The sequence below is a fragment of the Panicum virgatum genome, chromosome 7K (genome assembly GCF_016808335.1).
Source record: "Panicum virgatum strain AP13 chromosome 7K, P.virgatum_v5, whole genome shotgun sequence".
Lineage (NCBI taxonomy): Eukaryota > Viridiplantae > Streptophyta > Magnoliopsida > Poales > Poaceae > Panicum > Panicum virgatum.
In genome coordinates, this window is record NC_053142.1 from 52,750,603 (window position 1) to 52,773,573 (window position 22,971).

The following is a 22,971-nucleotide window of genomic DNA, read 5'->3' on the forward strand; positions in this document are numbered from 1 at the left end:
GTTTCAGCATTTGATTTGATGGCTTATTACAGTACACAACTTGTTGCTTATTCAGGCGCATCAGAGAAAGAAAAACGATAAGGACGGTCCATTGTAAGCGAACTACCTGCAGGAGCACCGCATTGTCATTTATTAAGAAAGAGAAGCAGAGGTTCCTGGGTTCTTACAGTGCGATATTACAAATACAGAGTAAACACTCTAAACTCAGGAAAACAAAAACTACAAGAGGACAGCGCATTGGAAACTTTAGTGGATCACAGTCCCTCCACAGGCCAATCTTCTCAGCGTGATCTCTGCCTTGATCTCACTATCTACTTGCACAACATCCATTTTCACATTCTCAGAGTCAAAAACTCACCGATTCCTTGCTTTGCAAATGTTCCAAGCTGTGTACGTTAGTATTGCAGCCTTTGTTCTTCTCACTTGTTTAGGCAGATTTGCAAGCTCCATCTTCCCCCAGTCTTCCATCTGACCATCTCCGCATTCTGATCTGGTGCCTGAACCCAATACTTTCCCAGAGCACTCTAGCAAACTGGCACCGTAAGATGAGGCGCACTGAAGTATGGCCTCTTCTTTCTCAGCATGAGTATGTAAAGTACTTCCTTGATGGTTTAATGATTGGATGGAAATTTTCCTCTTTCTGCCATTTGCCTGAAGGTGGAATAACTTGGAATTACCTCAGCTACACAATAATAACTAGCTGATGGTCCCACTGACTGAGTCAGGAAAGATATTATCCAATATAGAGTGACTGATAGTAGAAGTACACAACAAAACAGTACCATCCGTGTTGCAGAAAGAAATGAAGCTGTTTTTGGTCACATAGACATAAGCCAAGCACACCACACCATACTATATATGCTCAGGGGGCAATGCATCATCATGAGAATAACTACAGTAGTAGAATACAACATGCTGCCACGGCGCAAGGCCACCTTGATCCAGTCAGATCAGAGTTTACTAGATGCTGCACCGAGATACTTGGAGTAGCGGGCTTGAGCAATGATTTTGCCAGATTTCTTCTTCAGTTCCACGACAGCTACCCCTACCGCCTTACCAGCACGCAGAACCTTTGCCTCGATATCAATCTCTTCCTGCGAGAACCAAACATGCCATGTCCGTCAGGACCTAAGATCCAAGTACACCAACATACACAACAATTCAACTCAGAAATCAAAACTGAATATTTATTTAATCAATAGTTTGGCATGCTCGTCCACACATAATTGGACAGAGGAAAAAGGAGAAATGCATTGGCTAATGTCAAACTGTGAAATGGAGTGATCTTGATACCCTACAATGACAATTCATAAACAAAAATGATGGAACCCCTCTCATCCCATGATAACATCATGACAAGGCTTGAGCGTGGTAATATAAGCAGAAACTGGAAAAGTGCTTATTCACAATGGTATGATGGCATAAGGCTTGACTGACTTATTCATTGGCATCGAATGCCAGAGGGCAGGACATGACATTGTCTTGTTTAAGATTAGATATAGGCTCTCATCACTTTGTTGCAGCCAATTGTTCCTTGTGGATAATTTGTCAGGAGCCAGAAAGTAGTAAAATACTAAATACTAGAGGGCAGGGCAGGGCAGGGCACCGGAGATGTCACCAACGTCGGCAAAAGCAGCATCAAGGTAGGAGATGTTCATCTCGAGGGGTGAGCCCCTGGTGCGGAGGCCGGCAGTGGTGAAGGCGGCGGAGGCAACCAGATCGACGAGGGAAGCGGTTGCGCCGCCGTGCAGGAAGCCGCCCGAGTTCTGGCATCCATCGAGAATCAATTAGTCAGAAACCACACGCAGAGAAAGAGAAAGAGACGGGAGCAGAGCACGCAAGCTTGCTGACGAGTAGCCTGGAGGGGACGGTGAAGTGGCAGAGGAGGGTGCCGGGCGGGAGGGCCTGGACGACGCGGATTCCCTTGAGGACGAAGGCGTCGTAGAACCCCGAGGGCAGGCTGGGCAGCTGCTCCGCCTCCGCCGGGGAGGTCTCCTCCAGCAGCCGCCGCGCCGTCAACAACGACTTGTCGTGCGAGCCGGAGGCCATCACGAATTCCCCTCCCCCTTTCTCTACCCCCAATTTCTTCTTGCGTTGCCTGCTGGCCTCGTTGAGGACGAGCGACGGAGAGAGAGGGAGAAGACGCCCTCCGCCCTTTTACGCTTTCAAAGGCTACTCACGTAATAAGCAGCGACCCAGATGGCGGCGGCGGCGGCGGCGGCTGAGATCAGGATGGCTGCCGTCTTCGGCGAGGCCAGGCCAGAGAACGGCGACCACGACGCCGATGCTCTACCGCGCCGCCCCGTGCTCTTCCACGCCCACGCCCACTCCCAGGGCCCCCTCCGCGTCGTCGCCACCGACCTCCGCTCCCTCGCCTGGCACTGCTCCCTCGACCTCGACGACCTCCAAGACCTTGTACGTGTGCCCCTCCTCCTCTCCTTCCCCAGGCGGACCATCCCCGGCAGACCCTAGCAACTACTAGTACCCATCTATTGATCTATATCTATATTATTAGGGTACCCATATCATATCATCTAGGAAATGAAGAACTAATTCCAGTTTGCACATCCCAACTGAAAGCAAGATGACGTTGGCATCGGTGGCTCCTGCTCCGACTTCCTCGACTACCTCTTTTCTTCCTTTTCCTCCGCCCAAGTCAAGCTCGTCTTCCCTGCCTCCCAAGGTATTCACTTCATCTCTTCTCCTGCTCCATCCTATCCTAGTCTGAACAACAAGGGAACAATGGCAACCTTCAGTTCAACAGTCAACACGATGCCCGTATGTTGCGCAGGTGCTGATACTGCTCAGCTTGTGGCTACCAAGGCAAAGGGGCTACCTCGCATCACAATCTCTCTCCATCCTGTTGCTACCTCTGCGCTCAAAGATGTCATTGCCGATTTCTCCCTTGCGCTTTATGCGTCTTACAAGACTAAGCAGGAACATGCATCCAGAGGTGGGTTCTTGTGTTCTTTTATCACTAATTGTTTTTGGAATTTTGTTCCTCGTCTTCGTCCCCAATTCTCTTCTACTTCTTTTGCAGAACAAGAACGAGTTTCGCGGCTCATGGAAAGTCTAGCATCTGAAAGAGTAGGTTATCCCCTGCCACTACTTATAATTATGCTGCTGCCTGAAAGGACTTTGACCGGTAATTAGAAGTGCCAAACAAAGGTAGTTTACAAAACCAACTCCAGAACCCCTAGGAACCCGGAACCCCGACGAATCTAACGAGGTCTTTGACCGCGTGATTAGAGAATGATTACTGTAGCCAATCATCGATTAATTACCATCATTAGATTCATCGCGAAAAGTTACACTCATCCGTAAAGAGGTTTTGCAAATAGACTTCATTTAATACTTCATGCATGCAAAAAAATTTACTCGGTTCGCGTGTTCTAGAATGTGTTGAAGGAAACCAAACAAGGCCACCTTTTGGCTGATAGAATACCAAACAGTTTAGCAGTCTACTCTAGGTTTGCATAGAATGCCAAAACAGTTTTTGGCAGTATAAAACCTGTCGCGTGGGTGCTTAATGTATAAAGTGCTTGTATCCAGCAGTCCCTTCTTTTCCCGGAATCCTTCTGTGCTGTGCCATGACAGTTCCGACATTTTGGTTTTGTGTATTAGCCTAGTGTTACAACAGATTAGATATCTCCCTCGATCGATTGATGGAAACATTGGGATTCATTACAATTTTATATGGCAAAGCACTCCATCCATTAGGTTTCTTGGTTCAATGTTTGGGTATTCTGACTGCACTATGATGATGTTTGTCCCCGGAAGGATTTATTGTTTCCTTTCGCAGCAAAAAAACGAGGTGATGCAGAAACAACTTGAAGCCCTTTCGTTCCTTGACAAAAGGAAGGCAACAAAGCCAAAAGTGGTGGCTGATCAGGTTCCAAGTGTATCCGGTGCACCTCTAAGCTCTGATCAAGTTATTGTTCCTGCGCAGCAGCAAACATCAGGTTACATGGCTTCTTATTGATGCATAATTGCAAGTGTGAAAGAACCTAGATCCCTGTAAGCTAACGCATTTGCATATCCGCAGTGGCTTCGCCTAGCAAAGTTCCTCCTGCTAAAGCTACAAAGCGGGTGGCCCATGTGTCTAGGAGGTTGTGCACAAACATTGGAACATACTTGTTTGATGTGGGTTGGAAGTTAATTATACCTTGCATCATGTTGGTACTGATGTTTGCTGCTGCTCTTTTAGGACAAGGGTACGAGGAGCTTTGTTGCAAGACGCTGATGAAAATGATGATGGCAATAGTTAGTTAGATATTGCTGACTTATTACTGTCGTTGATTAACTCTTTGGCATGTAAACATGTACCATTTAGGTGAGAATTAGTTTTGTGGTATGTCAAACTTGTAGTCTTCTACGGTTCTGCTGCTCTACATGAGATAGATAGCTTGATTTGGTGGCGACTGCTGTTGCCCTCCAAGTTTATGTGTATGTGTATCTGCTGTACCAGTTTGCAGAGCTTATACATCGTATCTGGCGCGGGTAATAGCACATTTTTTTTGAAACTAATGTAATAGCACATTTTTTAAAACTAAGGTGATAGCACATTTGAATTATTTGATCAGTCACACAAGCTAGCTAGCTAGCGGCTTTTGAATTCCCCCTGTTGCAGCTGCACCTGACCCTGAGCACGGCGTAGCCCAGCAGCCTGTAGGCCGCCACGAAGGCCACCATGACCCCCACGTTGCGCCACCGGCACTCCTCGCCGAGCCCCTCGCGCCGCAGCACCTCGTCCCCCGTGGCCACGCAGGCGCCCAGCACCCGCACCGCGCACCTCCCGCCGCCGGCGAACTCGTTCACCAGCAGCGCCTCGAACGGCCACTTGAAGAGCGACAGGTAGTGCATGAACACCCAGCACCCCGGCATGGCGGACCTGGCGATGAAGTAGCCGGAGAAGAGGAAGAAGGAGCCCATGACCCCCTGGATGGCGGCGTTGCCCACGACGAAGTCGGGCGCCGCCGCCGCGAAGCACACCACCACGGAGTTGGCCGTGTAGAGGATGAGCCACACGAGCAGCAGGAAGTAGCCGAAGGCCGGCGCCGTGCGACGCAGCCCCGCCAGCCAGTAGAGCGGCGCGGCGAAGACGACGGCCAGCGCGAGCTGGAAGGGCAGGAACACCAGCGCGTTGGCCAGCGCATAGGACGACACGCGGTACGCCCCCGAGGACGTCTCCTTGGCCAGGATGTCGCGCTCCTGCAGGAAGATGGGCAGCGCCTCCGTGGTGGAGGAGAGCAGGAAGGTGAGCAGGAAGGCGAAGAGGCCCACGCGCTCCGCCACCTGGTCCTCGCCAAGGTCGTAGAAGATGGAGCCCAGCGCCAGCCCGGCCACCAGCATGCACACGGTGCGGCACGCGAAGAGCTGCCGCGTGCGCGCCACGTTCTTGAACAAGCGCTGCGTCAGCACCGCCACCTCGCGCGCCCGCGAATTGGCCGTGGCCGTGGGGACAGCAGCAGCCACCTCCTGCTGCTGCTTGCTGCTGTGCAGCTGGAACAGCTGCTGCAGTGTGCACCGGGAGGACGCCGTCTGCTGGGGATGCTGCATACCGTCGGCGCGGCGGCGGTGGGCGCGGAGCGCGTCCACCGAGTCGATGGAGAACTCGACGGCGTCCACGTGCGGGGGCAGGCCGAGGCCCGCGTCGGCAAGCAGGGAGCGCAGCTGATCCACGGTGCCGTGGTGGAGGACGGAGCCGGCTGCCAGCAGGAGGACGGAGTCGAACATCTTGACGATGCGCGCGCCCGGCTGGTGGATGCTGAGCACCACGGTGCGGCCCCGCGTCTCGGCCATGGCGCGGAGCGCGCCGACGATCTGGAGCGCCGAGGCGCTGTCGAGGCCGGAGGTGGGCTCGTCGAGGATGAGCACCGCGGGGTCGTGGACGGCCTCCACGCCGATGGAGACGCGCCTCCGCTCTCCGCCGGAGAGGTCCTTGATCCTCGTGGCGGCGACGCGGCGCAGGGTCAGGTCGTCGAGGAGCGCGTCGACGCGGGCGTCCATGTCCTTGGCGGGCAGGGTCGCGCCGAGGCGGAGGCGCGCGCTGAAGAGCAGCGTCTCGCGCACGGTCAGCAGCGGGAAGAGGACGTCCCGCTGGGTCACGTAGCCGGAGACGCGGCGGAGGTCGGCGCTGGCGGCAGCGGCGCCGTTGAGGAGGAGTATATGCATATGCAGGTCCGGCGGCGGGGACGGGGAGAGGCGGCCTGCGAGGATCTCGAGAAGGGTGGACTTGCCGGCGCCGCTGGGGCCGACGATGGCGAGCAGCTCGCCGGGGCGCGCGCGGCAGGAGACGTTGCGGAGCACGTGGCGGACGCCGTTGTTGATGAGGTGGTTCTGCTCCTGGGCGTCGTCGTCTGACCTGCTCCACACCTTGAGAGGAGGGTTGGTGGAGACGGCGATGCGGTAGTCGATGCCGGTGGCCTGGATGTCGCAGCCGCCGCCGCGGCCTTTCTTGCTCGCCATGGCGGCGGCTATGCTATGCTTCATCTGCTGCTAGTACTAGCAATGGAGATCGAACACTGGGCCGGGAGAGCATGCAGCTGCTCGCGCGGAAGGGGGAGGGAGATCGAGGGATGGATCGTAGGAGCTGATGATGATGAATGAGCTAGGCAGCTAGCTAGCTAGCTTCAGAGACCGAGAGGAACGACGACGCCGCTTATATATATATATATACCTATTACTAAAGTGTAAGATTTCTACCCAAATTTTTAATTTAATATATTGGTTTGCTCCGACTGTGTTATTGATAAATGAGCTTTAGTTCATCCGTATGTGAATTGGATCAACCCTTCTGTTCACGACTCAATTTAGATCTCTACAAATTAATATATGAGCATCAATATGTATCTAATACGTATACCAATTTTGTTCGTAGCAATCACAGACATAATTATCTAGTTACCGCAGTGAAATACCACATTATAGATGCTAGCTAGCTGTGGTTGGTTGGCCGGCCGGTTCGTCTTTGCCAGTTTCTGGTTGGGCTGCTGGAGCATCATCAGCACGTGCACACATCCCGGCCAGGCCTCCCATTCATCATGTTCATGTGTAAAGACTAAAGAACAGTAGGTTTGTTTTTTTTGAAAGGACAGTACAGTACTGTAGGTTATTACCAGGCGGCAGGCATACACGCCGTGGTCGGTTCTTCGAGAAACTTCACGCACGCCATTCTAGCTAGGACCGAGATGACGCCATTCTGTGGCCAGGGAAGAGTCGGCGGTCACCGTCGATCACAACCACCGTACGTACCTTCCCCAAAATATCTCGCTCCTACTGTACATATCTCTTTCTTTTCAAAAACTGTACATATCTCTGCTATGGTTTACTGGAGGCAGGCAGCCGTGCTCGTGCAGAGGAGGACCGGTCACATGGACGAATGGCCATCGAGCTTAGCTTAGCTTAGCTAGCTAGCGGCCGGCCATGCTCCGCTGTGTCTGTCGTGTGTTTTGGCTGGAGTGACCCGTGACCTCCTCGGCCTCGCACCACACGACACCGGCATCGCCCGCCCGTGAATCTCCGCCCTCCCCCACCAGGCCACCATGCGCCTCTCAACTACTTTTTTTTTTGCGAGATGCACCACTCAACTACTAGCCAGGCACGCCTACTATCACACTGTTCCCTTCAATAAGTCTTTTTCTCTCACACCAAATCAGCACAAGCCGCCAACTACCACCAGTGCTTTTCTCTCACAACAAATCAGCACCAGTCACCAGCCGAACAGAGCGAATATACTTCACATGCGCGCAGGGCCAAGCAGCAGTTTCAACTAAAACAAAGACAATACTTACTTACTAGTAGAATAAGTATGATTATGCCTTAGTATATACCATAGTAAATATACTATGATTATACCTTAGCATTAGTATATAAGAATGAGTATATCTAGATACTCTATGTATAGTCACATATCGAACATATAATATCATCATATATATTATAGTTTGAGCACATACTCCACCTATATATTCTTCATTGGATCAGATACATCATATATGATGAGGTACACATAGACGGTGTTCGGCTGGCTGGTGTTGATTTTTTGTGAGAGAAAAATACTGCTGGCTGGTGCTGATTTTATGTGAAAGAAAAATACTGTTGGTTAGATGCAGCGAACAGAGTGATAGGAGTAGCTACAAACGAGTCTAGAAAAAAATTTCTATTTATATATGTATACGTTCATACCCACTTTTTGAAGGCAATCATACTTTTCGAAGGCAATCATACATTGTGCGGTGAGTCGGTGACCGAGAGCATCTCTAGCAAATTACTCATTTCTCGTGCTCTATATTTTTCTCTTCATTACCAATACTTTTTATTTATATTTTTGGTAGCAACTGCCATAGAAGACTTGAAGAGGAGGAGATGTCATAAGTAGAATAGATAATAAAGCTAAACCTCCATGCATTCTTTAATCAAGAATGGATAATCCTGAGGTAGACCCATTAAACATATGCATATGCATATATGATCCATCTCTGGGCGGCGCATCATTTGTTCTTCACAGCCAAATAGTTTAAACTACGATGTACTCCAGATCACAGTTGTAAACAATTCATATTGTCAGGTAGATTTAACTTAATACATTATATATCTGCTGCCAACGTAATGTTATGCATGTGGGGTCTAATTTTAGCATGGCAATATACAGGACCATAAGCAAAATAAATCAACGCAACAGAGCTTATCACTTTATGCAACAAAGATATCATCACCCCCAGGAGGGATCCGACCTGGATTAGCACGCAAGTTAGCAGCAGCTGCTTGCCGCTGCATCAGCTTCCGGTGGCTTCTGTTTGAAAATGTTCTTCTTGGCCCCTGACGAAGCATCAGCTAGGAGGCTTGGCGTGTCTAATATCTGCAACGTGCATACAAGTCACCTCAATAACTATAACTCATCTCTTCAATGATACAAAAGAATCGGCTAGACCAAAAAACCATGCACCTTCCTCTTTTCATCTCGCTACTATGTATTGTATGAATACTAGCCTGCACGAAGAATTGGCAGGTAACACTAAAGACATACTGTTTTCTGTCAGAACCAAGGCTAAAGAGACATTGCAAACAAGCAATACGCCCTACTAGAAAGTAACAAGAATACGCCCTACTAGAAAGTAACAAGAATACCCTCTGGTACTTCAATCAGACATTTGGTGAGCATGTATCGTCTAGGTTTCAAATTTGCGGTGCAGAATATTGTGAATAAAATAAAGCCTACTTGATATGGGAACTACAAAATAGTAATCTAAATAACATGGCCCAATACATACCTTTAGGACGAGTTCCTCAAAGCACTGTTCTACATTTACTTTTGTTTTCGCACTGCATTCCAGAAATAAACATCCGTATTCCCGAGCAAATTCGATTCCTTCTTTTTTTGTGACAGCCCTTTCACTTTCCTGCCAAAATGAAACATCAAATTAGATATAGCACAATAAACTATATAAAGATGAAAGGGGGTATCAAAAACCAAATCAAAGGCATCTCCGATGTATAGAACTAACCCCCATAGTGTCTTGGTTCAAAAAAAAAACCCCCCATAGTGCCCAAAACGATTGATGTCACATTTTATATTGTCTACAATGTATGGAACCAGGGTTGAGTATAAACAGGACCGCCCCTCACCCCTTCCTTTCTCTCTCCCACTCTCGCTATATTCTATTGCTTGGAGCAGGTTCTTGTGCTGTGGGGAAAGCAGTATGTCAGGCGCAAGAAGGTGGCTGGTTAGCTGTCACAGATCGTCGTTTGGTTAGATTAAGTCGAGTCTGTTTGGTTAGTTTGTTGGTCGTTCGATTTAGATTAAATCAAGTCAGTTTGGTTAGTTTGTTGGGTTCGGTCTGTTAGAGATTGAGTTAGTTGTTTGAGTTGGATAAGGAGAGATTTGTTTAGTTGAGGAAGAGTTGCTGTACGGGATATATATATCCCCAACCATGTAATCTCGGAACCAATCAATATACAAGTATCTTCTTCGTCCACCTCTCTTCTTAACAAGCGCAGAGCAGGGGAACCAACGATCCTCTCCCTCTGTAGTCAGCTATCGGCTGGGGAAACCCTAGCCATTACATTGGCATCAGCGACCAGGGATCCTACGCCATGGGTGACGACGACAAGAGCAAGGCCTCGGCCGAGTCTTTGGCTGAAGCTGAGAGGAGCACCGGGAGTTGATGGCGGCTCTCCTCAAGAAGCTTGACGTTCTGTCCTCGCTTGAAGAACGTCTCGGCCGCATCAAACAGACGCAGAAACAGATGAGTCTTCACGCGCAAGGACCCGAGCTCCTCCAGCAACGCAAGGAGGGCCCTCTCGGCCATACACGCTTCCACAAGCTGGAGTTCCCATCCTTTGATGGCACCGGCGACCCACTGCCTTTCCTCAATCGCTGCGAGCACTACTTCCGTGGCCAGCGAACGCTCGAGGAGGAACAAGTCTGGCTAGCTGCTCTCCATCTCCAAGGCTCGGCGCAGCAGTGGTACATGCGTCTAGAGCGAGAAGAAGGCGTTCCCTCATGGCGCCGATTCTCAACCCTCCTGGACATGCGCTTTGGACCTCCCATCAGATCCAATACACTCGGCGAGTTAGCAGCATGCCGACGCTCAGGATCAGTGGCGGACTACCAGGAACGGTTCCTGGTGCTTCTCACCCGCGCCGGACCCCTGTTGGAATCACAGCAAGTTCAACTCTTCATCGCCGGCCTAGGCGAGCCTCTCAGCATTGATGTTCAACTCCAAGGGCCAAATTCTCTGGAAGTCGCCATGAGCCTCGCCCGTGCGTATGAGCACCGGGAACAGATCACGGCACCACCAACGCGTCCGGGTCGTTCGGCGCCGTCGTCCTCGCGCGGCCTCCTTCCGAGTCCCTCGCTGACTCCGACGACATCTGCAACAGCTGCCCAGAGCGCCGCGGCGCCAGCACCAACGGCCCTGCCCGCCGCTTCGACAGTGCCAGGCATTGTCACTGTCGCCGGCCGCACCGTGCGCCGCCTCTCGCCGGCCGAACTTGAGGAACGCATGCCAGCAACGGCCAATGCTTCAATTGCGACGAGAAGTACGTCCGCGGCCACAATCGTGTGTGCGCCCGCCTCTTTGTCATGGAGGTGGAGAGCAGGGACGACGACGACGGCCTGGAGGAGATAGACGTTGAAAAGCCGCCGCAGATCTCTGATCTCTTTGCACGCCATCGCCGGCGTCCGCACCCGCGACACCATGCAACTAAACGTCCAGCTGGGACGCATCACGGTGACAGCAGTTCTCGAATCGGGGTCTACCCACAACTTCGTGTCGGAGGCGGCCGCGCGTCACACCGGCCTGTGCTTCATCCCCCGCACCGACTTGGCCGTCACAGTCGCCAATGGTGACCGCGTCCGCTGCCCAGGAGTCTTCCGCAACGCCGCGTTCGCCATCGACAATGAGCCCTTCCGCGCCGACGTCTACGTCCTACCTCTGGGTGGCTACGACATGGTCCTCGGGACGGACTGGCTAGCGACCCTGGGCCCAATCCTATGGGACTTCGGCCGTCACACCATGTCGCTATGGCGCTCCAACAGATGTGTCCGGTGGCGCGGCGTTCCTGGAACGCCCGGCGCGCGTCTACAGTCATTGCAAGGCCGTGAGCTTTTGGACCTCCTCCTGGATGAATTCACGGATGTCTTCGCCACTCCGGTCGGCCTGCCGCCCAAGCGCGCTCGTGATCACTCTATCCATCTCATGCCGGGGACTCCTCCAGTGGCCGTCAGACCCTACCGATACCCGCAGGTTGCAGAAAGATGAACTGGAACGGCAAGTGTCGCGCCATGAAAAACAAGGGTTGATCAGGCGTAGCTCCTCACCGTTCTCAGCTCCAGTACTCCTGGTCAGGAAGGCTGATGGCACTTGGCGCCTATGCGTCGATTACAGAGCACTGAATGAACGCACGGTCAAGGATAAATTTCCAATCCCAGTGGTAGAGGAACTCTTGGATGAGCTGTTCGGTGCTCGATTCTTCACTAAATTGGATCTCCGTTCTGGGTACCACCAAGTTCTCATGAATCCGGCTGATATTGCAAAGACGGCAGTTCAGAACTCATGATGATTTGTACGAGTTTCTTGTCATGCCATTCGGCCTCACCAATGCGCCAGGCAACCTTCCAAGCTTTGATGAATGATGTGCTTCGGCCATTCCTCTGGCAGTTCGTGCTCGTCTTCTTCGACGATATTCTCATCTACAGTGCATCATGGGCCGTGCACCTTAGCCACATTCGTGCAGTGCTGTCCGTTCTACGGGAGAACCAGTTATTCTTGAAACGTTCCAAGTGCTCTTTTGGTGAACCGTCAGTGGCATACCTAGGACATGTGATCTATGCTCAGGGGGTCGCCATGGATACCAGCAAGGTTCAGGCTATCCTTGACTGGCCAACGCCCTCGTCAGTTCGTGCACTTCATGGCTTCCTCGGGTTGGCAGGGTACTATCGCCGCTTCATCAGAGATTTTGGATCCATCGCAGCACCCCTGACAGCATTGTTGAAGGAGGCATTCCGATGGTCATCATCAGCAGAGGCTGCGTTCAGGGAGCTACAGCGCGCCCTCACCTCGGCCCCGGCCCTCACGCTACCTGACTTCGATCAAACCTTCACGGTGGAGTGTGACGCCTCAGGGTCGGGCATTGGCGCGGTTCTGCACCAAGACAGTGGGGTGATCGCGTTCTTCAGCCGCGCGCTTCCACCCCGGCATCGAGGACTAGCAGCTTACGAGCGGGAACTTATTGGTCTGCGCAGGCGGTGCGCCACTAGCGACCATACCTTTGGGGTCGCAGCTTCGTCGTCCGCACGGATCACCAACCCCTGAAGTTCATCCTCGACCAGCGCCTGGCTACTATTCCACAGCACCATTGGGTCAACAAGCTCCTGGGGTTTGATTTCACAGTCGAGTACAAGCCGGGCCGGACGAACGTCGTGGCCGACGCGCTCTCCCGTCGCGACGCCAAAGAAGCCACTCTTCTCGTCCGTGTCAGGCGCCGTCCTTCAATCTTCTAGGAGGCTTTTCGTGCAGCAGCTTCTACTGATGAGGGCATGCGACAGATGCTTGCACGGGTGGAAGCTGGCGCTTTGGGCGATCAGTGGAAAATCGTGGACGGCTTGATCACATACAAGAACAGGCTATTCGTGCCGGCCACGTTTCCCTTGCTACCAGAGATACTTGCTGCAGCTCACGATGATAATCACGAAGGGGTGCAACGCACTCTTCATCGCCTCCATCGTGATTTCCATGTGGAACATGCAAGTGCCGCCGTCCAAGAATATGTGCGCGCCTGCCCGGTCTGTCAACGGAACAAAGTTGAGCATCTCCAGCCGGACCGGCCTCCTCAGCCCTTGCCCGTTCCGTCTGCAGTTTGGCAAGATGTCAGTATGGACTTCGTTGAAGCATTACCCAAGGTTGGAGGCAAGTCTGTGATACTCACAGTAGTGGATCGGTTCTCCAAATACGCACATTTCATTCCCCTGGGACATCCTATACTGCTGAATCTGTGGCGCACGTCTTCTTTGCCGAGGTGGTCCGCCTCCATGGAATTCCGGCATCCATTGTTTCAGATCGCGACCCGGTTTTCACGTCTGCATTTTGGAAGGCTTTATTCGCAGCGTCGGGATCTAAGCTGCTCATGAGCTCGGCCTTCCACCCACAGACGGACGGCCAGACGGAGGCAGTCAACAAAGCAATTGGCATATATTTGCGCTGCATGACGGGTGATCGGCCGCGTCAATGGCTCCGTTGGCTTCCTTGGGCCGAGTATATCTACAACACGGCCTATCACACAGCCCTCAAGGACACTCCTTTCCGTGTGGTTTATGGCCGCGATCCACCGGTGCTGAGAACTTATGAATCTGGAGACATCAGAGTTGCTGCAGTGGCTCAGACCATGGAGGAACGCGACATGTTCATTGAGGATGTTCGCCTACGTCTGGAACAAGCTCAGGCCATCAACAAAGCTTCATATGATCGCAGTCATCGTCCAGTTCAGCTAGACGTTGGGGATTGGGTCTGGCTTCGCCTCCATCATCGCCCTCATGGTTCCCTGCCTGACTCGGCTCGCGGGAAGCTACGCCAGCGTTACTTTGGTCCTTACAAGATTATTGAGAAGATCAATGAAGTGGTTTTCCGTTTGGCATTACCCCTTGGTACTCGGTTGCACAATGCATTTCATGTGGGTCTCTTGAAGAAATTTGTGGGTCAACCGCCAGAGAGTCCGCCTCCACTCCCTCCGACACAGCATGGAGCAATCATCGTTGTTCCTTCACAGGCGCTGAAAGCTCGTCTGTATCGTGGTGTTCGACAGATATTGGTTCAGTGGGAGGGTCTGCCCCCATCATCAGCTTCATGGGAAGATCTAGCCTCGTTTCAGACTCGCTATCCATCCTTTCAGCTTGAGGACAAGCTGTTACTCGAGGGGGGGAGTGATGTGCTGTGGGGAAAGCAGTATGTCAGGCGCAAGAAGGTGGCTGGTTAGCTGTCACAGATCGTCGTTTGATTAGATTAAGTCGAGTCCGTTTGGTTAGTTTGTTGGTCGTTGGATTTAGATTAAATCAAGTCAGTTTGGTTAGTTTGTTGGGTTCGGTCTGTTAGAGATTTAGTTGTTTGAGTCGGATAAGGAGATATTTGTTTAGTTGAGGAAGAGTTGCTGTACGGGATATATATATCCCCAACCATGTAATCTCGGAACCAATCAATATACAAGTATCTTCTTCGTCCACCTCTCTTCTTAACAAGCGCAGAGCAGGGAGCCAACGATCCTCTCCCTCTGTAGTCAGCTATCGGCTGGGGAAACCCTAGCCATTACAGTTCTATAGATAGATAGAACTGGGTCTTCTATAGAACCAACCACACAATGTAACATTTAGTGTATGGGAACTGCTTAAAACCTACCATTGGAGAGGCCACAGCAGAGCTGCGTAGTTGGAACAAAAATATCACACATTTGTATGGAATTGGCAAGACTTAAAATCAGTTTTAAGAAGTACCTTGTCTACTTTGTTTCCAACAAGCATCTTTATACAATCCTGGTTGGTTGAATACAGGTCAATTTCCTTTGCCCATATATCAGAAAGATTGGTAAATGTTTCTCGTCGAGCGACATCATACACTGCAAATTTGATGAGACATTAATCATCATGTGTCTCCGTGCAAGAATTCAATGGAAACCGACAAGATCCGTGCAGACGAAGAAAGGGTAAATGTGCGCCACGACAGATACCAATGTACATGCATAAACATGAGCAGAAAATGCTTTCCCTACTTGTTAGCGACTCCAAAGTAATACAAATCTGGAAATATAATTTCTGCACTTTCTTAACTGAAAGACAATTCCCCCGTTAATAATTTAAACTTCAAAAGCACAGTATATAGTCATTAATTAGAGTGCGCCTAGCATAAAATTTGAAAGTAAAATTAACTGAAGGTTGAGTTCAAAATCAAACTTCACTTCAAGGCATTCAAGACTTTCCTCAGTGCCCTTTCAAAAAAAAAAGACTTTCCTCAGTGATATGACATTAATTTCATCAGATGTATCTGCATACGTCAAAAGGGACAGAAGGAAAAAAAACAGTAAAAACTCCATAAACAATGCACACGAAAGTACAGATTCACAGATCAAGGGTTACAAATAATTACCCATAATGATTCCCTGTGCCCCTCTGTAGTATGAGCTGGTTAAGGTCCTAAATCTCTCCTGTCCAGCTGCATATGAGGTAGTCGGTCACAGAACAACATAAGCGATCATATTCAAGAATGCAAAAGCTATGGGGGAAAGATGAATGAACTCAGAATAAGAATGATACTGCAATGGATGAGCTCTTTGAAACAGCTGGCTTAATTTTCTAATTTCAGGTATTAAGTACATTGCACACCCAATTCATCCCAAATTAATCAAGTCATACAGGAGAAAATAACTATACATCAGTTGGCATGTTGAGAGCAACTTGGACATTTACATGGTAAAACAAATTGGAAACAGGAGAAATGGTGAATGGATGGACAAATGATGCTAGTCTATGATGAGCAGTAAAGTTTGTAAAGAAGAGGTGTTTAATTTACAATTCCTATAGCACTAGGCACTTATTTTTCACCAGGTAACCAGGGGTCCGGTCTACCTTTCCTAGTTCCTCGAAAATTTCAGTAAGCAAACAAATGGTGTGAATGACAAGCAAGCTAGTGTTTAGGGCCTGGCCTACAATTTTGCCACTCTAAAGTAACCGTGAGCCATCAGATCGGTTGGGCACTTGAGCGAAGCGGTGGATGCATGGCCAAAAAAGAAGAAGAAAAAAAAGAAGTAGCACTGTTCTGGGAGATGGTGCTGCTGTACCTGTGTCCCAGATGGCAAGCTTGAGTTTCTTGCCACCAATGTTAACCATCTTCACCTTGAAGTCAACACCTGAAGGGAACGAGTAGCGGAATCGTATAGAGGTTGAGGCCAGACTAATGCGACGAGGCGATCAGATCGGGGGATGGAGTCAGAGTTGAAGAGGTCACCTATGGTGGGGGAGAGGTCCTCGAAGGAGTCGGCGGTGAAGCGTAGGAGGAGACTGCTCTTGCCGACGCCGGAGTCGCCGATAAGAAGCAGCTTGAAGAGGTAGTCGAACTCGGGCTGCTGGCTCAGGCTGGAGGACGACGACGACGACGAATCCATGGGATTCGGATCGGGGCGGCGAGACGAGATCTAGGGTTTGATCTGCTTTCGATTGCGGGCGACGCAAGACAAGGGAAGGGGAGGGAGGGAGAGGGGAGAAGACTCCGACGTTGGTCGGAACTCAGACGTCCAGAGGTGGCGGTGGTGGAAGCAGTACGAGTCCAGCACCCAGCCCAGCCCACCAGCACGCATGGGCATGGCTGGGCTGGGATGGGCTGGGCTAGGCCCTTCTCGTTCCCAATTTCTTTTTTTGCTGGTAACTTCACACCATAATACATACAATCTTCTTCATCCTTAAGGAACAAACATGAATCACTACGGCGGCACGTAATCTTGGCCCTTTGTTTTAGATCTGACAATATACATATTTATTTTCTACTCCACTGCGCTTGCTAAAAGTTCATCCAGCAGCTGAGAGTACGACTGCAAAAGTTGCTAACAAATCCATTCCATGAAACGAAACCAGCACATGTTACTACATCACAACAGCTGCAGGTACCCCACTCTAGCTAAAAGATGAAAAATTACATTAGGAGTGCATTATTCATGCCGAGCCCATTGCCACGGTGCGGGACTAGGGATGACAGAGGAATGCTCCTGGGTTGAGGCTATTCAACCAGTAGCTGCATAACAAAGATGACTCATGGTGTCAGCTGGGGACCTGCCTTCATGTCCCGAATTCTCAACAGCATAGTGCTCACTTCATTGAAAAGACTCCACTAAAATGCGAGCTTTGACAACTCACCTGCAAAATGAAAAAGCCAACTGTCATCCAGGTCTGTTATCAAGTATCGACACACACACATAAATTCGCAGTCACTAAACCTCAAAGAAGTGACGGTGAACATACTCTGAATCAGGTTCCATGCACATCAACCGCGCACGCTGAAGGAAATGAACCATCAGCTGTCGATGTGGAAGTATTAACAGTATTGGAGATGCAGCCCAAAGAGTCTCGCTCAAACCTGGGCTCAAGATCAAGCGGTTGCTCAACAGATATTTCATTGGACAACAGCATGCCACGGGAATCAGGGCCCTCAGCAAGAGAAAAGGATAGGTCATTTAGCTCCAAGTATTGTTCAGTTCCTCGTGCTTCCGGCATACGGTGAATCAAGTGTTCACACGAGTCACAATGGTTAGAGTTGTTCACCAAAGGCTGAGACGCAAGCTCATCCACTCCACAGAATATTGTTTCAATATCATCCCCTGATTCTCCATCATCATCATGACCAGCAGTTGAATCAGGCTGCATTGAAGCCGGAAGCAAAAAAGTAAAGTTACTGGAGCTAACTCAAAGGACAGAGGACACAAACAGAAAGGAACCAGTCATAAAAGAAATTACCAGTGAACCATCTTCAGCAGCAGTACATCGAAGATTTGTTGAGGGACATCTGATGATCTCAGCTAGCAGCTGTATGTGTATGCTATCGATAGGTATATTGGAAGAAGGTCTATAAGGATGAACATGATTGACAGCATGTTCGTTGTTGCTTTCTGACAAGAGGGGCAAAGAAACCTTGTCATCATAACTCACAGCCAGGTGTTGACCAGCAGAGTTCAACCCACCATGACTTGATTCAGGTGCACAAGGGGCCTTAGAAGATGCAAATGGTGAACACTCCGCATTGCTGGCATCATTCCAGTCCTCTTCATTGAATGGAGCACCATATTGTGCCCCAATCTTGGGTCCTGGACCACTTTTCTGAAAAATTTTGCAAAGAACGCAGGCATCCTGCAAGGAGAAGGTGAAAAAAGGAATTACACAATAAACCATGCCACTTGTGACTCTCATTCAGCAAGGAGGTACAAACTACTCTGGCATGTTTGTGCCATCCTGTTCTCTACTTAATTAACAAATTCATTCAGTTATGTAGGTTGGCAAATGATTCAGAGCTACAAACTACGCTCAACCAAATACTCTTTAACTGCAAACAGCCATACAAGAGCTTTCCGTTTGAGCCAGCAGGAGGGGTCTGATCTATCAATTCAGGGAGCAAAAAGAACATTTTTTCCCTCCACATATCTAAATCACCTAGCACACTTTTAGAGTTTCATCAGTTTTGTTCACTTTCCAAACTTCTCTATAAGAACCACATACAGCAAAATGAGAGCAACCTGCCCAAATAAGTATAGATTTTAATCATATTATGCAAAAGAATCCATTTCATAAGGTTGATAATGAAAGTGCCACAGACACACAAAAAGGCTTCATACCAGCTTAACACCAGAAGCAACTAGTTCCTCATCCTCCAGCCTATATTCATACATTACCCAGTCAGTTCTATCACCCCGTGGTGGCTTGCCAAGATGAAACACCAAAGTTCTCTTCATCCCAACAGTTCTAGAATTATAAAACACCGGCCTGTCCTTCCCAGTAGCTTTCCAATATCCGACTCCGGTTGATCGGTTAGTTCTTAACCCACTAGAATATTTCCTATCGCGTGGGCAAAAGAAATACCACACTAGATCATTACTCTCCAAGGAAGCTTTCTCTACAAGAAGCGAAAAACAAGTGATGATAAGCCATCATAACAGTTTAAGGACCCATCATCTGAAAGTAAGATACCTACAGCCAAATGTAAATATACAGGAGAATCAATACTGCTAATGAAGTAAACAATACAGCGATGCTCGCAACGGTACCGATCCTTTTGGCTCCTAAAGAAAAAGAAATTAAATGAAACAGTTCTGGTCCAATACCTGGAAGATCCCAAGGAGCAAACTTGTATAGATCAATCTCTGTAATAGCATTGCAGCGTAAATGTTTTCCCAACAACTTCCTCTTTAAATAGTAGACGGTGAGTTCCACATCAGTTGGGTGAAACCGGAATCCAGGAGGAAGCGATGTCTTGGCCATAGGGAGAATATTGCGGTCCTCTTTTAGTAGTAAGATATAGAATAGATAATAAAGAGATACAAAATTGGAAATGAAGAAGGAAAAGGTCTGGTTGTAGTTAGAAAAGAAGAAACGTCCTTGGTTGAAGCAGCAAGGTAGTGAAATCTGCAACGTGCAGTACAACAAAGATTGCCAAGTATTAAGTCCAATGTCGAAATATTGTGGGGCGCCTGAAGCGTCCGTGGCATCCACACCAGAGAAAGCAGGGGCAATCCTTTTCTGTGATATCAAAAGACATCTGAAAGTCCTGCATGAAAGAGAGCATGGGTGTGTTAGGAACACGTTTGGAAAGAAAACTGTCTGTCTCGTATGACAAAATGAGATCGCCTGAAGAAGCACGATTGGCACTACTGGAATATCTGTGAGTGAAATGTAGTGTGGGAGTGTGCGCAGTCTCTTTTCAGATCAATGCAGCAGTAGCCATCGATTGGAGCGGATTGGAATGGGGATGTGATGGCAACTGCAGTGCAGATGCAGGCAAGAACAGTGATCCGTTGGCAAGCAAAATTAGTCCGCCCGAGACGCGGACCAATGCTGCAGAGACGCGGGTAGCAATGATTGCGGGACGTTGTGGGCACCACCGCGATGCAATGCGATGGAATGGGATGAACCCTAGATAAACAGCAAGGGGCGTGGCAACTGAATAATGTCAGAGGTATTGGAGGAGAGATCCAGGTCCTAGTGAAAGGAAGAGCAAGAGGAATGCAGGCGGCACGAGGAGACTTACGAGGGGGAGGCGTCAGCGGTGGGGCTGGGAGCGCTGCCTCTGAAGCCGCCGTGGCGACAGGTACGGAGGTGGAGCTGCGGCGGGTTGCAATGGATTGCGGCGCCGCCGCCGCCACCCCAGCTTAGCCACAGTGAAGGAGCGCAGAGGAGTTTAGAGGAGAGACACCAAGGCCGGCGCAAGGCTGCTGAACCTCCACTGCGCTGCTCTGCTCTGGCGCCGCCGTCCTCCTCCTCCCTCCGTCCTCGGTTCCTCCCCGCCGCTCCCCACCTGCCAATCAATATGGGGAGTGCTTCGGCTGGGCCGGATCTAATGGGCCGAAATGCTGCTTGTTTGCGTTGGGCCTCCGTTTTCATTTCATCAACAACGCACATGCTGATTTTGTCTTCTTCTTTTTTTTAATCTCCTTGCGGAAGCATTTGTTCAATCTCAAAATTTGCATAAGCATATATCGTTGCATCCTCTATCCATCCATATTTTTAGCTTAATTATTAATGCACGTTTTTTATTCATAATCAATAAAAATATGAAGTTGGTACTTCCTAGGCTAATTAAAGTGATAATCATGTCGTCATATACATCATCAAGTATTAATCTTGATTAGATTGCACTCGGAGGTGATAAAGCTATAGGGCTAAGCCCTTCGAGTTTATACAGACTGTCCGCCTACTGTCCTTTAGTTCATCATGACGACTGACTTCGGTCAACCACGATCAAATCAAGTCTTTGCCACGTCAACACTCCCGGATGGTCCGCTAGTGCCTCTCCGTTGTGTGTCTAGCTCGAGGAACTTGGACGCCACGTATCCCTTGCCAGCCCTCTCTCTCTCCCCCCCCCCCCCCCCTCAAACTCCATTCTCTCTAACCTCAACCTATGGAGGAGCTCCACCTTATCTCCCATCATTGAAGCCTTTCCACCTCACCGGAGCTTTGCCGAAGGATGCCGGATGTAAGGAAAATGTCCCTTATTCCATTGTTTGTGTTTTGGTAATTGAATAACAACTTAACCATTGGGACTAATGTGTTTGTTAAGAAATACTTTGAAGAAGGTGTTTATTAGGTCTCAAGGATGTAACGGAAGTCATTCAAACAATCAAGTATAAAAGATTCATGAAGAAATGAAGCAAAACAAGCACAGAAACACTGGCCAACGCAATTGACAGATTCAATCGATCAGTAACAGAAAATGGCTTTGGAATGAGCGATCCATTCGGCCATGACTATAAGATAAGAAGAAGACCGAATCAACCCATGGTGATGCTGCGAGGATGAAGATAGGCTTTGGAATGACCGATCCATTCGGTCAATTCTGTTTTAGCATGCCAGAACCAATCAGTCAGGCTTTGGGTCTGGGTGTCAGCCACCCAACGGCTCCTATGCATAGTATGACTGATTCATTCGGTGCATGGTCGCTGGCAGAGTCACGCAAATAGCGGCGTCCAGCTCCTGAGCAAGGTTGCTGGCGGAGTCATGGAGATACACCGAGTCAAGTAGCCTCCAGCTAGTTGAAGATATTGGGTTGAACAGCAACGTGCATCCCCCTCCCCCCCCCCGCTCCCGTTAGGCGACTAGGGGGCTCCCTCGCATCGCCGCCTCCAGCCCCCAGCCCCCGCCTCCTCTTCTCGTCGTCGCCCGAGCAGGCCACCGGAAGTCCAGCGGCCGGCGAGGAAGGCGACGGCGGGGCATCTCTACCTGGGCGTGGCTCGCGCGTCGGGGCAGGACGGCGCGGAGCGGCCGGCTTCAACCTCGGCGGTCGGGGCTATTCCGACGCCGACGTCCCCAGATCCGGTGACCCCGGGACCGGATCCACGTCGGGTGGAGGCGCTGGCGGCCGTTGGTGGGCTTGGCTGGTGGTGGCTGGCACTTGTGAGCTACCTACCGCCTCGAGCCCCGCTCGCTCGGACCCCGCGTCGCCCTAGGGCGACTCGGACGGCGCCGCCGCCTCTCCGCGGCCAGGGCCGCAACTCCTCGCCCTTCTTCCTGCTGCGGCGGCGGCCGTCGTCCCCGGGCAGGTCGCGCCCCGATCCGGCGCCGGCGGGGCCAGATCCGGTGTTGCCTGGTCCATTTTTGGGGCCTCCACTAGAGGTCCTGTGAGGGCCCACCGGCGGCGGCGGCCATGGCAATGTTCTGGCCGGCCGGCTGGATGACTGCTTGCTCGAGCAGCACGACGCACTGCGTCGCGGGGACCCGCACCATGGTCTTCTCCGGGTGAAAACCAAGTCCGGTTACGGATGAGCGATGGCGGCATCCTCGACGTCGTGACCTCCTTGGAGGCATCGCTTTGGAGACCTCTGTGGGCGCTGTGACTAGTTGGTGACCTTTCTCCACTCTTGCACTCCTCAACAGATTTGGCCTATGTTTTGGCCCTGGCGTTGGTTACCATTGAGATTCGGCGGGTGCTCATTGCTGGCGCCTCTGCTTCGTCATCGGGCTCCTTGCTGACGCGGTCATCAAATCAAATGCCGTGTGTGTCCATGCTTAATGACCATCCCTCCTATGTGGATTCCTCCCCACAGAGGGCGTAGGATGGTGGTTCGTGGAGACCGGATGTGCTCTTAAAGGTGTCTTTGTCAGCTTCAAGGGAGGACGACGTTGTCCGGCTCACAATGGTTAGCGTGCTTCCCCCACTCTTAGTCCCCATCCTGCTGGGCGGCTCTTTCGTCCTTCAAGGATTCCTCCCCTTGCTGGAAGGTGAAGGGTGA

The 22,971-nt window shown here is 50.4% G+C and overlaps 5 protein-coding genes across 5 annotated transcripts; 1 reads left to right on the forward strand and 4 right to left on the reverse strand.

Annotated features, from left to right (window-relative positions):
• Positions 1 to 758: 758 nt before the first annotated feature.
• On the reverse strand, positions 759 to 2,852 carry LOC120642237 (acyl-coenzyme A thioesterase 13-like). Its single transcript, XM_039918701.1, has 3 exons — positions 1,852 to 2,852; positions 1,623 to 1,766; positions 759 to 1,094 (listed from the first exon to the last, which is right to left on the reverse strand). Exons 1-3 carry the CDS (start codon positions 2,047 to 2,049, stop codon positions 951 to 953), a joined length of 486 nt encoding a protein of 161 aa, XP_039774635.1. The 5' UTR covers positions 2,050 to 2,852; the 3' UTR covers positions 759 to 950.
• LOC120642234 lies at positions 1,852 to 4,582 on the forward strand. The gene is made up of 7 exons (XM_039918697.1): positions 1,852 to 2,415; positions 2,581 to 2,683; positions 2,792 to 2,953; positions 3,041 to 3,087; positions 3,803 to 3,962; positions 4,046 to 4,109; positions 4,208 to 4,582. The coding sequence occupies exons 1-7, from the start codon at positions 2,200 to 2,202 to the stop codon at positions 4,266 to 4,268; spliced, it is 813 nt and encodes a 270-aa protein (XP_039774631.1). The 5' UTR covers positions 1,852 to 2,199; the 3' UTR covers positions 4,269 to 4,582.
• Positions 4,493 to 6,660, reverse strand: LOC120642229 (ABC transporter G family member 5-like). The gene has a single exon (XM_039918693.1). It carries the CDS (start codon positions 6,490 to 6,492, stop codon positions 4,597 to 4,599), a length of 1,896 nt encoding a protein of 631 aa, XP_039774627.1. The 5' UTR covers positions 6,493 to 6,660; the 3' UTR covers positions 4,493 to 4,596.
• A 1,854-nt stretch (positions 6,661 to 8,514) lies between these two features.
• LOC120642235 (ras-related protein RABC1-like) lies at positions 8,515 to 16,884 on the reverse strand. Its single transcript, XM_039918699.1, has 6 exons — positions 16,494 to 16,884; positions 16,327 to 16,395; positions 15,636 to 15,701; positions 14,987 to 15,108; positions 9,273 to 9,401; positions 8,515 to 8,860 (listed from the first exon to the last, which is right to left on the reverse strand). The coding sequence occupies exons 1-6, from the start codon at positions 16,648 to 16,650 to the stop codon at positions 8,753 to 8,755; spliced, it is 651 nt and encodes a 216-aa protein (XP_039774633.1). The 5' UTR covers positions 16,651 to 16,884; the 3' UTR covers positions 8,515 to 8,752.
• A 123-nt stretch (positions 16,885 to 17,007) lies between these two features.
• LOC120642232 (protein ATAF2-like) lies at positions 17,008 to 20,547 on the reverse strand. Its single transcript, XM_039918695.1, has 6 exons — positions 20,274 to 20,547; positions 19,351 to 19,793; positions 18,865 to 19,142; positions 17,993 to 18,382; positions 17,501 to 17,896; positions 17,008 to 17,395 (listed from the first exon to the last, which is right to left on the reverse strand). Exons 2-5 carry the CDS (start codon positions 19,505 to 19,507, stop codon positions 17,507 to 17,509), a joined length of 1,215 nt encoding a protein of 404 aa, XP_039774629.1. The 5' UTR covers positions 19,508 to 19,793; positions 20,274 to 20,547; the 3' UTR covers positions 17,008 to 17,395; positions 17,501 to 17,506.
• Positions 20,548 to 22,971: the final 2,424 nt, after the last annotated feature.